This window comes from Rattus norvegicus, chromosome 12 (assembly GCF_036323735.1).
Source record: "Rattus norvegicus strain BN/NHsdMcwi chromosome 12, GRCr8, whole genome shotgun sequence".
In the NCBI taxonomy this organism is placed as follows: domain Eukaryota; kingdom Metazoa; phylum Chordata; class Mammalia; order Rodentia; family Muridae; genus Rattus; species Rattus norvegicus.
The window spans coordinates 37,251,168-37,265,881 of record NC_086030.1 but is presented as its reverse complement, the minus strand read 5'-3'; the positions used below and the strand labels follow the sequence as shown (position 1 = coordinate 37,265,881).

Below are 14,714 nucleotides of genomic sequence, written 5' to 3'. Positions count from 1 at the left end.
CAAAGGGTAGCACTCTGTGGGATGTCACAGTTTGTTCCTTCACCCTCCAGATGGGAAGACCGAGGCCCCAGCTGCTGAGTGCAGGGGAGACCTGAGAACACAGGCTAGAGCCCTGGCCTAGGCTTGTGGCTGCGCCACATGGCCCAGATCCCCTGTGTGAGGCTAGCACTCCCTGAGGCTCCACAAGCTCTCACTTTAGCGGTTCTGGGTGGCCAGCCTTGGCTAGACACATTCTGGGGATTACAACCCACCCAGAAATCGTGAAGGACAAGGGCCCTGGCCTTGGAACAGGAACGGACGCTAAGTGTCTCCTGGATCACCTCCACGCAGCCCTAGGCTGTCCTGAAAAGCTGGAGCACAAGCAGAGGCCCGAGTGCTACACTCCACATCTTTCCCTTAGGGGAGCACAAACTCCCCCTGAACTTAGGCCCCAGGGAGGTGGTTAACCAAAGTTAACCGGTGTGACATTCACATTCTCAACCTACAGGGCCTGCTCTGAACCAGGAAGTTCAAACACCTGGCTCCCTGGCCTGCTGTGTACCTTGGCTGCCCCATACAGCTTGGCTCTGGAGAGCTGGGGGGCAGAGAGGAAGTCTCAGGCTGGAAGGAAATGGGGTCAGACTCGGCCAATGCAGGCAGGTGGCTGAGAGCCAGGACGGACAACCTGTTCCTCCAGCCGGGCCTGGGGATCCCAAGGGACCTGCCTGGCCTGGAAGCTCCCTATTGGAGCCAGGACAGAAAAGGCTGGCTTCCTGCATGCTGGGTTCATGTGTCCCCTGGGGAGCAGAACTGTGGCCAGACCACGTGAATGACAGAGCCCGCCGCCAGGTGCAATGTTCCCCCGGGAGGAGTCTAGGAACCGACATAGCACTGGCCACATGGATGGGCCCAGAACCAGCCTCAGGGACTGTGGACTGCTGGCTCTTTTCCCAGGGACTGGGGCCTAGGGCCCAACTTAGCAGGACCTGGCTGGCCCTGGGTGGCTTCAGCCCCGTTCAGCCACGGCTGCCTGGCCAGAGCCAGATCAGAGCCTTCCCCCTTCCCCTTACTGTCATCCCAGGCTATCATCTTGAGTCCCGGTGGCTTCTCACAGCATACTGTGTTCTATATACCTGGCCCCTTAAAGCCCACCCCTTACAGTAGTGTGTTCCGGTCCCAGCTCTAACAAGACAACCCTGCCCTCATCCCCCAGAGGTCATCACTACGTCCCGCTGGCTTGGCCTCAGGAACAAACTCAAGCCTCCCCTTCCTCCCACTTCCAAGGCCACCTGTCAAGTCCAGGCTGCCCTAGAGCTGTTGGGAGGAGCACTTCAGCCTGCCTCCCACCCCTGCCCTACTCCCTACTGCCCTTTCTCAACAGGAATCAGAAACGGATTTTTCCCAAGACCCTAATCTGATGTCATGCCCCTCCCAAAGCAAACGGTCACTCAAAGCTAGTCTCTACCTCAGCTACACAATTTCGTCCCCATTTCCCTCTCTGACCTCCTCTCCCATTCCCAGTCCCTGAAGGGCCTTTCCCCATCATCCCCTACCCTCTCCTCACCAGATCCTTGTTGAATATCCAGCCCACTTATGTTGGCCCTGCACCCGCCCCAAACCATTTGTTTCTTCTCATGCCTGCCACCACTAGCTTAGGAGGAACCCTGGTGCTCAGAAGCACCAATGTGAAAATTCCACGGGGCCCTGGTAGACGCTGCCCTCTACCTGCACAAGAGGCTCTGTGCTGACAAGGAAGGGGTGTCAACATGGGCAGCCATGCCTTAGCCAGGGAAAGGTGAGCCAGTCCAGCTCAGGTCAGTCCTGCTGTCGTTCTAAGACAGAGACCTGTACTGCAACCTCAGGGAGCCCAAAGGTCACACGAGACCTGATTCACACCAAAGGAGAAGCTGGCTAGATGTATGTTTGCACGCACGTTCACAGACAGACGCACACACCCCAACATTAGATTGCCTCTGGTTTCTCAAGAGCCCCCAGCTCGAGCTGCTTCTGGAGCTCTATGGCTGAGCCTGTCATCTGCTGCTGCCTTAACTATGTGTCCTCCCAGCCTGGCCAGCTGCCACTGGAAGCTCCAGAGAAGAGGGCTGCCCTTCACTCTGACTGCATCCCTGTGCCCAGCACTCACCCTCTTTCTCGGCGGGAGGCACCGGGCTGCGGCACTTGCCACGTGGACTTCCTCCCGACTGCTGAGACACGTCACCCTCTGGCTGTAGGTGCTGCGTGGGTGGAGGCACAGGGGGAGCTGGCTTTGGGGGTACTGTGTCCTCCCGGGGGGGTTCATGGACCTTGGTGACCTGCTGGGGGGCATGGGGCAGGCATGAACATTCTGGCCCCATGTCAAACATCCTGGCCCCACATCAGAGGTTGACAGGTTGGGGAGGGGCCGTGTGGCCAGCACAAAAGCCAGGTATAGAAAGGCAGCCACATCCCATTTAAAACCCCCAATGGAGGCAGAGCCTCAACATCAGATATAGGGAGCGGAGGTCATCCCCGCCAAAGAAGGGCCTGCTTCTGAGGCCCAGAGCCAGGTGGGTGCTAGGATCCGCTAATTCCCACTCCACCCGGCACACCCCACACCACTAGGAATCAGGAGTAAGAAGCTATGTGGGCTTTGGGGTGCTAGCAGCGAGGCCGGACACACCATGTCCAACACATGAATGTAAAGGCCAAAGCTAAGTGTCAAAAGGACTGAAGCGACTACAGCCAGCCGAGTGTCCAGAAAACAGGGAGCTCCCAACGGCCCCAAAGACAGACCTGCAAGGGCCTGGACATTAAGCTGGCTGAGGTGTCGCTGGGTCTGGGGGCTCACTGGCCACAGCTGCCGGGTCTGGGGCGTGGGGGAACTCTGGAGAGCTACTGCTCAGACCAGCCTTTCTGTTCCAATCTCCCAACTCCTCCCAGGACTGCCTATCTATCACCAGTCCTCGGTACACATCGCTATCTCTGGAAGCCACCGGCCTGGGGATAAGCCTCCCTCTGCAGGCAAAGCTCCAACCAGCAGTGATGAGCCTCAATCAAGGCGGGCTGCCTGGATGCAGGGTTCACTCACAATAGGGGGGATGGCTGCTGCTCGCTGCTTCAGCTGCTTCAGGTCCAGCGGCTTCTGGGGCGAGGTACTGGCCCGGGGATCTCCGGCTGGGGTGAGGAGGCTGGGCCTTGGTGACAGCAGCCTGGGGAGGGACAAGCGTCAGGTCAGGCTGGAGCATCAGCCACAGGCTCTTGGAGGACCTTCCTGGAAAAGGGGGCTGGGGCAGTCCTGCCTCCATGGCTTCTCCTCTGAGCCCTGGACGGTGGGGCCCGCCAGGGAGGCCCTTAGCAGAGTCCACGGCCCCAGCCAACACACTCTGCTGGGTAGCAGCACTCCTCTGGCCCACACAATCCACTGCTCCAAGATGGCCTCAGGGCAAAGAAGACAGCTGAAAAGACCTAACTGGGCGCCTAGGCCATGCAGGCCCTCAGGGAGTGGCTGGAAGGACACGAACTCAACCGGATCAGGGTGGAGAGACACTGAGAGATTCCTTGGAGATTATTTTTGTCTCAAACCCAGAGTAAGAGCAGGCTGGGCCCTGGGACGGGCGGATGTCTCTACTATATGTCTCTGTGCTCAGTCCTGTCCTGGGGGATGGGCAGGTTTCATGACCTCAATGATTGGGGGCTGAGCTATGGGTACAGCCCTAGAATTTGGACAGGGGAGAAATCTCGGAAGTTTCTGGAAAACAACATGGGTTGTGTAAACCCTGGGTACTGAGACCATCCTGCTCCAAGGCACGGCGAGCCACGTAACCTGGAACTTCAGCCTTTGGGGTGAGAACTCCTGACAGTGGGCCATAAGGGACACAGCAGAAGGGCACATGCCTCCTGCAGCAGACGGAGGGCAGACTCGGCTGCAGCAGAAATATGCGTGCAACAGGCCCTGCGGGTAGCAGCCCGCTGCCCGCATCTGCCACACGCTCAGCCAAGCAGGGAGAGCAGACAGACAGGGTGACGCCTGCTTAAGTTGCCTGAGGCAAGCGGGGGTGGCGTGGAGTGGGGAGGGTGGCAGGAAGGATAGGCCACCCGACTCCTCTATCTCTCCTGTCCCACCTGTCCCCCACACCCGTGGCAGAGATTCTGCTGTTGTCATTCTCATCAGATCTCCTGTGGTCCATGCTCCATCTGCCCCGCCCTCCCCTAGCCATTTCTCTCCCTTCCATTCTTTTTGTTTTTTGTTTTGTTTTTTTTTGGTTCTTTTTTTTTGGAGCTGGGGACCGAACCCAGGGCCTTGCGCTTCCTAGGTAAGCGCTCTACCACTGAGCTAAATCCCCAACCCCCGCCTTAGCCATTCTTATGACCCAATTTGGTAAACTTAAATTGAAGTAAAATACTATACAGGCTTTGAAAAGCTCTGCGGAAGGTCATGCCAAGGTTGGGTGGGGTGGCATGGCACCTGTCATCCCTGGGCAGGAAGACTCTGTAAGTTCAAGGCCAACCTGGGCTACACAGTGAGTCTTACTTACGAAACATCAAAAACAAAACAAGGCGTCCCCACTAACCCTACGTTGAGCTGAACCATTCTCAGGAGAAATGACGCACCACAGAGAAGCTGGCAAACTAAAGTCCCACAGACACCCGCAGACAGATGCTGAGAGAAAACACAAGGCAAGGAAGGGGGCTGCCATCCCAGCCACGGGGCCCTGACCCTCGCCCTACAACAGAAGAGGCCACAAAACACAGTGCTATGAAGGAGGCCAGACATGGTGGCCACACGCCCTGCTCCCTTCAAAGGACATAGGACCGTTCCCATCAGTGAATATACAGTAGCCGGGAAGGCTGTAACGGTCTCCTCTGGGGTGACCGCATGACCTGTAACGACACTGTGAGGCACTGAAGACACCCGATATCCCAAGGCTACGTGCCCTGAGTGACCTGGTGAGCAGCATGTGAGCTACAGCTCTCTAGGGCCACCAAGAGGAAGGTGTGCTGTGACGGGAGGGGCCGCTGCTGCTCGGTAAATCTGGGGAGCAGTCACCCCATCTGGGTAGAAGCAGAGACAATAGCTGAGGTTCAGATTTCCATTCCAGTACTCGATGGCATACACGTGGGAACCAAGACCTTTGCCACAAGCACCAGGGGCATCTCCATTCCCCATTATCTCCAGACAGACCTAAAGCTAGAAAGACATCCTAGCGCTGGAGAAATGGCTCTGTTTAAAGAGCAGAGACCCAGGTTTGGTTCAACACTAGATCTCATGTCCTGTCCTGCCTCTGAGGTCACCGCACAAGAATGTGGTACACAAACACTCAGGCAGGTGTGTACACACACACACACACACACACACACACACACACACACACATAAGAGAGGTGGCTCGGGTGTACGCTGCTCCTGCCGAGGACAGAAGCCACACCAGGTGGCTTATAACCGCCTAGAACTTGTTCTCTGTGGCCTCGTTCCTCCACAGACACCAGCACTCACGTGTACAGACTCATACACAGGCACATAATTTAAAAAAAAAATAGCTTTGATGATCTCCGGTCTTCACACTCCACCGGTCACTACACTCCCAGCTACAGACCTTTGAGACGCTCTGACCGTAAGCTCTGAGACCACAGGGCCTTTGTCCTACCTGGCTCCTCCCTGTGCTCAAACTTCCTCTCCACACTAAGCAATGACCATACTCAAGGCTTGCCTGCTTCCAGTCACGCATACCATCCGCATGTCTCATGAGCTATAAGCCTTTCTTCTGACCAGCACCAGACCACCGGGGAATCAGGGCCCTCCTGGCCAAGTGTCTAGCATCTCCAGGGGCCTGTCCAGCACATGCTGCACCCAAACACTGTGAGCTTGGCCCAGGGTCACGGTTATAACACAGCAACTCTGTAGTCACATCGTTACCCATTGCAAGTGTGGAAACTGAGCTTAGGGGTGGGGGTGGGGGTGCTTCCCAAGGTCCAGCTCTACTGGAAAGCATCACATCCCTACTCTGAAAGTGAAATCGGGGTGCAAGGCTCATCGCAAACTCCAGGCCAAGCTGCCCCAGGCACAGCAGCACTGAGCGGCAAAGCTCTCCCAGAGTGGCCGGAATGGGGCTGGGCGCAATCACTCAGAGGTTACAGAGAGCAGCGCAGGCTGCTGGCCTCCTGACGGCCTTCACCTACCCTCCCTGGCCCCCATGGTGCTGCTGGTAAAGGTGGCAGGCCTCCTGCCAGGAAGTCTAGCTGCTCACTGAAGGCACGGGTGGGCCCCAGGGCAAGGAGGTGGTCCTGAGTTCCAGCCTAGGAGCTAGAAAGCAAGCAGAGAAGGTGGCTAGCCACCAAACACCAGGGATGGAAGGAAACTACTGGCTAGTGCTATGGGCAAAGGGAGCTAGAACTGAGAGGCCTCAGCCTGACCAGAGCCTACAGAAGTCTGAGGAGAAGGCTGGTATTCAGGGCGGCACCCCACACCCAGCTCTATGGCCTTGTGGCACTCTCTCATCTCAGTAGAGACCCTGGTGGCACTGGAACTGCCATAGGCCCTTTGTCCCCTGTTGTGCCTATCAAGCAAGAAGCTGGGGACATGGGAGCCCTCAGAAACCCACTGGCTACCTTTTGCTTATTCTGGGCCATCTGTTGTCCACCTGCTCCATGTAGGCCCAACCAGAGGAGCCCTCAGGGAATAAAGAAGGTCTACAAAGCCTCCATTTCAAATCCACCAGCCCGGAGGGGAGAGGGGAGCCAGGGGAAGCAGGAAGGGCCCTGTGTGGGCCGGTCTGAAGGTCATGGTCTCCTCCCTTGCTCTGCTGGAATTTTTCAGAGACTTGAGGGGAGAGAAAACAGACTCTGCTGTTTGCAGTCAAAATAAACATTAGCACACTGCCTCATCACAAAACAACTGCGGCTGCCCAGAGGTGGGTGGGGCTGTCCAGATGTGATCACCGGGAGGCTTCCAGACTTGCCCTTGAGTGCCCAGAGGGCTTCACCTAAAACACGGTGTGCCCCTAGGGCAGGGAGTGTGCCAATCAGAATGCTCCACAGATCCGCTACCACCTCAGAGAGAAAGCTGGGCTGACTGCACGGCCAGGGGCCTCTAGTGTCTGGGCCCTGGGTGACCTCATCTTAATTGCATAGCTAGCAACTTATTTCCATCACTGGAACAATCTGGCTCACAGCGACCCCCTCAGTCATGGCCCGGCTCTTGTAGACAGCAGCCTTCGTGTCTTAACACCCTGGGAACGTGTACAATGGCCTGGCCCATGTGGCCCTTTGTGTACCTGGCTGGCTCCTAGCATGGCCTTTGCTAAGGAAGTATTCTGAAGGGAAGAACTGTGTCCCAGCATTCCAGACCTAATGCTGGGCCCAGTGCATGAGACCTCGTTGGAAAGCCAGGCTGATGTAGTCATGGGAGACTGGCAACCTTCCAGGGAACAGGAATTTAAACAGAGGTACAGGGGAACCTAATATCCACAGAGGCTGAGATCAGAGTGCTGGGTCTATAAACCAGAGACTATAGGCAACCATCAGTAGTGAAAGATGTGTGATGGAAATGTTCCGAGTTGGAGTATGGGTGACTCCGGGACACCTGGATTTGGACCTTCTACCTCCAACTACTCTTACGTCAAGCCATCTGGTCTGAATCACAGCTGGAGGACGCCAACATTCATTCTCTCCCTGGAGCTTTCTATGGCTACCTTCCCTTCCAGATCTCAGCTCCAGGTTGCCCCATGTGGGTCTTCCTTCCACTGTACCCTTCCAGAATGAACCCTCCTGGAGGTAGTCTGAATAAGAATGTCCTCATAGGAGCACCTATTTGAATGCTCAAGTCACCAAGGAGTGACACTATTTAAAAGGATTAGAAGGATGAGAAGGTGTCGCCTTGTTGGAGGAAGGATGTCCCTGGTAGCCGGCTTTGAGGTTTCAAACACCCAAGTCACACAACACAACTTTCTTCTTCCTCTCTCCCTTCCCCACTGCATCTCTCCCCAACTGTGGATGAGGATGTAGCTCTCAACCACATCTCCAGTGCCATGCTTCCCACAAAGAGGATATGGACTAAACCTCTGGAGCTGTAAGCTAGCCCAGGATGAACTGTTCTCTTCTGTAAGAGTTGCCTTGGTCATGGTATCTCCTCCCAGCAATACAACAGTGACTAAGACACCCCTAATTCTGGTCTCAGTCCTATGTTAATCCCTACAAACCAGACACAGACTCCAAGGCAGGCCGGGCCACCTGTGCTGTCATGGCAGACGAAGGGTGCTCCCTGAGTTTGCGGAATACACAAGAACCACAGCTCGCCTGACGCCTCTCACCTGCCCTTGTCACCTCCCTCGGGCTCATCCACCTCATCGGCACTGCAGGTGGCACTGGAGTCACTGTCCTGGGTGGCACCCGAGCTGGAACCCTTGGTCACAGCTGCCTTGCTTCCAGCCTCCTCCACCTTAAGTGGCGCCTCGGACACAGTCTCAATGGCCTCTGGGCCCTTGGCTTTGTCTTCAGGCTCCTCCTCAGTCTCCTCCTTGTGATCACTCTTTACACTCTCTGGTGGCTCCTCAGGGGCCTCGGGTTCCTCTGTCTTTCCCACATCAATCACCAGCTCCTCGGCCTCAGACTTCTGCTCCTTGGCATCCTCGGTCTGGGGAACAGTAGCAGCCTGGTCTTGTTCATCCTTGTCAACAGCAGCCGGGGGTGCGGCAGGTGGTGGGGAAGCCACTGGGGATGGTGGGCCACTGGCATCAGGGGCTGGGCAGGGCTCATCAGGGACTGTTGCGGGTTCTTCTGGAGGAGGAACAGGTGGCTGGGTGGCAGCGGGCAATGCTTCAGTGCTAGCAGGCTTAGGACCAGCGTCCTTGGTGGCTTCCGTGCGCGGGGATGGGACACTCTCAGTATCAGAGCTGTTGTTGACAGCAGCTACATGAAGGCAAGAGGAAAGGCGGGAATAAGCTACGACACTGAACGTGACAGCACTCTCAAGGAGTATCAGAACAGCCCCCAGGCTCCTACACCTCCGGGCGAGTCCTGTCCCTCACAAGCCCCTGTAGCTTGCAACATCTGCTTCTTTTTCCTGCTGCCCACAGAACCCAACCCCAACCCCTAGTCTCCAGGTAGTCAGTGCCGCTATGGGGCCAATCCAAGGACGGCCTCAAGACAAGCCTTCCCTCATCTGAGGTCTGCAGATTCAGTGTGAGTGCCATTCAGCTCGGTGCCCGACTTTTGGTACTCCCATGGGAAACTCAAGGCTTCCCACAAGCTTTAGTTTCCCCGTCCACAGAATGGGGAACCAGACCTCCGCGGGTACTGAGCAGGATGAGTGACAGTTCAGGTCTAGGGACCATGAGCGCATTACAGTAAGGCTGACACCACAGCAGCTACAAGGCCACTGCATCGGGGACTCCGTGAAGGAGCATGTCTGCTGCTGTGGCTCCAATAGGTTCTTGGCTCTGTGTGCTCATGCGTGTGCACATGCGTGCAGGCCCTGACTGTAACTGTCTCCCTCGTCTTTGGGTCTCCAGTCCCTCTGTTTTCTGCCTGGGATACAGACGCCTGGAAAGAAGGCGAGGACACGGAACAGGGAAGAGTCTGGAAGAGAGGAAAGATGGGTAGAGCGTGCTGTCCACAGACACAACAGGAACAGACATTTTGTAGGAGAGACAAACCAGAGGAGGAAACAGCACAGAGAGGACCGGGGATGGGGATGTAAGATCTTGGATACCCTACTATGCCCTGGCCCCCAGCTCAGCCAAAAGCCACATTCTTACCTGGGCCACTGCACTCTCCAACTCTGGGAACCTCATTCCCGGAGGCCTGTGAGGCTGGAAGAAAGTTGGAGAGGAGTTAGAACTGGGGCGCTACACCAAGTCCTGTGGGAAGGGAGAGGGGTGTGGCTCGCTGAGGGCAGGGGACCCAGGATAGCTTCCATGGGACCAGCTTGCTCAGCTCCCAAGGGAAGCCCTGGTCACCCACAGCCAAAGTGTGCCCCCGACCCCCACAAGGCCAAGATGTGCCCAGGGTCCACAGAGCTGTGTGTGAGTGACTGGGTCAAACCAATGAGGCCCTCAACCAATGTGGCTTCCAGCCTTGTCAGTCAGTTCCCAGCCTCCCTCGCTTCTCTGTTCTTTTGGAGCCCAGAGCAGAGCATCTCTCCCAGGACAGATATGGGTAACACCAACATGGTGCTGGTAATGAGCACACAGGGCCTCATGGACCAGAGTACTCATGAAGCACAGTGGCAGGTGAGGAAATTAAGACACACAGCGAGAGGCAAGCAAGTAGCCTGGACCACCTAGTAGGGCATGACCTCTGGTCTTCCTCTTTGCAGCCCAACAACAGGACACAGGAGGCCAAAGCCACTGAAGTTCTGTGGACAAGCAGGCAGGGTGCAGGTGCCTGCCACACGCTGTTAGTCATGTCTACACCGGAAGCCCTCAGAGTCAGGCAGGGACTGTGACAACTGTGGCTGGGCCCCACCTTAAGGACTGGGTTTGGGCAGGGCAGGAATGGCTAGAGTTAGCCCAGTTCTGCACTGAGGCATTCCACTGGGCACCCAGGATGTGTACCAGGCAGGTGCACAGAGCCTGGGCATCGTAGGTGCTTTACAGATCAAGTAATAGGAAGTTCACCAGCCCCCTTCCCCTGGACGCCAAAGAGGCAGAGCACAGGGCTAGGACCAAGCTGCCAAACCAGGTCTTAGGGACCTGGAGTCACTCCTCCATGCCTCAGTCACCCCTCAGCCACTTCCTCAGCATGTGGTGACAGAGACAAGGCTATATGGCTGCCATGACTGTTGCCATCCAAGGAAGTCCTAGGTCAAGTGGCCCCTAGCCTGGATTCAGCCTTTCTAGCCCATTGCCCTGGGGTGCGAATGGTTAGCTGCCCCAGGAATCCCCAGGTGGTGATAGTCCTCAGCCAGCCTGGCCCTGCCCCAGCCTGCTCCTAAGTAGATGTGTAAGCCACCCCGTGCCCCAGGATCTGGGGCTCACAGTCACTCCCCACTCTTGTGGGCAGCTGTCTCCACCACTTCCCGTCCACGCTATGTCCATCTTGCTCAGGGGGGTGGCTGAGGTAACAAAGAGGTAAGGTCTTTGACACCAAGAGCCTAGGGCCCAACCTCGGATGTGTCCCGAGGTCATGCCAGGCCTACGGAGAAAGCATGTGAATTATGGGGAGCTGGAGCCAGAAGCCTCCAGTCTAGTCAGGGTTCCCTAGAAGAGGGAGACACAGAGCATCGTGTGTGTGTGTGTGTGTGTGCATGTGCGCATACGTTTTCATTCCCTTTCTCCCCGCCGCCTCCCCCCTCCTCCCGAGGCAGTGACCTCACCTTCTGCCTCCTCCGCCAGTTCTTCCTCATTGGCACTTGCACCAGACGCCTCCATCTCTTCGTCCTCAGCGGCAGGTGGGAAGGCTGTCTCCTCACTTGCCGCAGCCGGGGTCTTCTTTTTCTTCCTCCGGGCATTCCTCTCCTTCTCCTGGGACAGGACAGTAGCGGTCAAGGCTGGGGAGACCCCGTGTCTGAGGCCCAGTCACAGCTGTGAGGGCAGCGAGCTTGGGTGACTGCTTGGTTGTGTGGGCAGCCTTCCCACTCAGCTCATGGCATTGGCCATGCCGGCCAGGGCTATTTTTACCATAGAGGCTTCATAGTGCCATGTGTCCCAGTGGCACCCTGGGTACAGGCTGGGTCGGGCTATAGTGTCCCAGGGCACACTCGGGGCTCAGGTGGAAGGGCTGTGGATACAACAGGGCCACTACTCTCCAAAGTGAGCAACGCATACAAGTTTGGCCTCGGCGGGACTGGCCAGGGACGACAGTGGGATCAAATGGGGATAGAAAAGGTACAAGGCCAAGTCAGCCGGTGGATGACCAGGGCGAGGCTGACACTGGAGTCCAGGTCTGAGTATAGAGGAAGGAGCATCCAAGCCAAGGTGAGAGAGGCTTATTTGCAAAGGCCCTGGGGTGTGGATCAGCCACATGGTAGCCTTGCGTTTCCCCCAAACCACTTCTACTCCTCACACTCAGGGCCCAATTTCACCCTCCCAGCACGGGGGCATTCAAAATCCTCTCCAGATCCACTTCCGTGCCCCTCCACTGAGCTGGGTAGAAGCCCAATGCAGCTGAGGCTTCTCTGAGCTTGGGATGTGGATCGGCAGTCAGGACACACACTGGTCTTGCAATGACCAGTCATGGAGGCCTTTCGGATCGAGCACAGTGCAAGCCTAGTCTAGGACGTGATCCGGGCACCCTAGTTTCTCGGTCGACACCCCTAGTGCTGGTTTGGCATCACCCAAAGGGAGTCCAAGCTGAGGAGCACAGCAACTGAGGAACAGGCCAGGAGGGGAGAGGAGCATGGTGGGTGGAGACGCACTGCAACCGAGGAGCTTTTCCAGGGGAAGACAGCAGACGGCAGAGGGACTCACAAGTCAGAAAAACCCACCAGGGTCAGAAGCTGGTGACAGACCACAGTTCTGCTACACCTGACTGGTGACATTCTGTCCTGAAAAATAACATGACCACGCTGTGTCCACTGTCACACCGGCCCTAAGCTACAGATGTGCCATCCCAAGTCCCGGACACCAGGATCCTGGGATACAGGAACAAAAGGGAAACGCATGCCCGTCTGTCCATCACCACCTCCGTTGCCAACGGTAGGCCACAGGCTTGTTCTAAGTTTACACAGACCTTGTGGCCCTTGGCTTCACCAACCACGCCCACACAGGGTCTGGTCTTGGCACTTCCCGGGAGGCCGGGCTCCAGTCTGTGGGTGCGAGGATGTTGTGGCATGTGTCTGGGGATCCCCTTCCTTTGTCTATCTTTAGCAACAGGAACTAGGCAGCAGGTTGCAGGGACACTCACAGGAAATGGGAGCCCATTGGCCTAGCAGAGCCACGAACAGACTATCCATACAGCACACCCTGTGTTTCTGGAGCCTGTGGGAAACCCAGCCATAGCCCCAGCACCAAAGGGCTGGTGGGCATGTGTAAGCGGTGTTTTGGAGACACGAACACAAATTACAGATAGTGTTCGTTTACTAAGCACCTACTGCACACCAGGAATCCTCGAGGTGTCAAAGTCACACGTACACACAGCTACCCTGCCACGCAGCTTTCAACACTCCAGGCTCCTAACACTTGAAATCAGCTCCAGATCACTAGTCCTGCCATTCTGCATAGTCCAAGTCTGCTTCTCCAGGCCCCACGCCAGCCCCAGGGACTTTACACAGGCTGTTCCCAGCCCGAACACCCTTCCCCCAGATAGCAAACACTCACTTCCTCCAACGTCATCTCCCCAGAGGCCCTCTCTGATTTGCCCAGGGGATTAACCAATGTCCTGCAACCCACACACACACACACACACACACACACACACACACACTCCCCCCCCCCCCTCTCTGCATCTCCGTCTCCGCATCTTTGGGCTGCGTGCTGGTGAAGTTAAGCGTGTGTTACCGCATCTCTTGACGAGACTTATTCCTTGTCAACAGGGACCTTTGCCTGTTCTAGCCACCTCCCTCCACACCTGGAGTAGAGCCACGCACTTCATTACACAAATGGGCCTCAGAGAAGATGACAGCGACTCAGAGACAGAGCTCAGAGTCAAGGAGGCCCGCCTGCTGGAGTTCAAGTACATCCTGCCTGGAGCGTCTCCCAGCAGCCACAGAGAGAAGACAGCAGAAGGAAGCTAGGCCAGCAGGGCCAGCGCCCAGATGACAGACACACTGAGCAACCTGGAGGCCGAGCCCTGAGGGCCAGGACACAGACAGAAGGGCAGCCTTCGGCCACACAGAGTGGGAGGGAGACCTCAGAGAGGACGAGGCTGCCAAATGTTACATAACCTGCGACACGCAGGCTCCGCCCAAGCTCCCGTTTCCTGATGAGTCTCCAGCAGCCCTGTGCAGGTCAGGCCCGGGATGGGCAAGAGGGACGCCCACTGACCTCCTGTCTTCCCCTGCTTCCTGGGTGGCCGAGGGTGGCACACCTTCCTGCTCTCAGACAGGCCTGGGCCAGCAGCCAAAGGCCTTATACACTGCTTGAGGACTAAGAGGGCAGAAGTGACCCTCTCGTTCCTGTAATTTTCTTTTGGAGCCACGGTCCTGGAGCCTAGGCTGGCCCGGATCTCCTGATGCTCCTGCCTCAACCCTCCTCAGTGTCACAGAAGCCCAGCTTGACCTACCCTCTTTATCAGGGTGGTCTGATGTTGAGTGGGGCAGGGGCTTCGACAAAGGCCAGCTCACACTCCCACAACAGGGTGCTCGCTCTACACCTCAGGGGTGTCCACCTCTGCATACTACTCTTATGGTCCTTAGGACCAGTCGGCTCATGGGGCGAGGACAAGCTAACGTCCTCTACAGACTTCCTCTGCCACAGCAGCCACCTGAATGACAAAGCTAGGGACAGGACTGGGACCCCCTTCCTGGGCAGCCTGCTTCCACTTAGACCAGAGCTACCTCCTTAGCTCAACAGCTCTCCATGATCCCCACATCCCACTGTGGAAGTAGCAAGCTCCTCAGGAAACCCCCGTCACACCTCTGCCCATGAGACACGGACTACATCCTACTCCGTGACCTGGTCCAGACCCTGGACTTTCCACCGTGGATAGCAAGGCCTCCCCACACACTTCTGAAGCAGGTGGGAACTGAGGCCTAGGGGCCAAGCTGTGTGCTGTGAGCACAAGCCATGGGGCAGCAGAGCCAGAGCACACACCCACCAGGCCAGGGCGCTCTGTACTTCCGGGCGACTCTGTGCACACACCCACCTCTCACCTGGGACAGAT

At 56.8% G+C, this 14,714-nt stretch overlaps 1 protein-coding gene across 49 annotated transcripts in view; it reads right to left on the bottom strand.

Moving 5' to 3' along the window:
* Positions 1 to 14,714, bottom strand: part of Ncor2 (nuclear receptor co-repressor 2) — a 161,877-nt gene that overhangs the window by 23,731 nt on the left and 123,432 nt on the right. For 39 of the 49 annotated variants that reach the window (XM_006249305.5, XM_006249320.5, XM_063271518.1 and 36 more), the window contains 5 exons: positions 11,269 to 11,416; positions 9,710 to 9,763; positions 8,264 to 8,861; positions 3,047 to 3,167; positions 2,123 to 2,294 (listed from right to left, as the gene is read on the bottom strand). In XM_006249305.5, coding sequence (XP_006249367.1) covers positions 2,123 to 2,294; positions 3,047 to 3,167; positions 8,264 to 8,861; positions 9,710 to 9,763; positions 11,269 to 11,416 — 1,093 coding nt within the window. The remainder of the gene's footprint in view (positions 1 to 2,122; positions 2,295 to 3,046; positions 3,168 to 8,263; positions 8,862 to 9,709; positions 9,764 to 11,268; positions 11,417 to 14,714) is intronic. The other 10 variants (XM_017598397.3, XM_017598398.3, NM_001108334.1 and 7 more) reach the window with 1 other exon arrangement.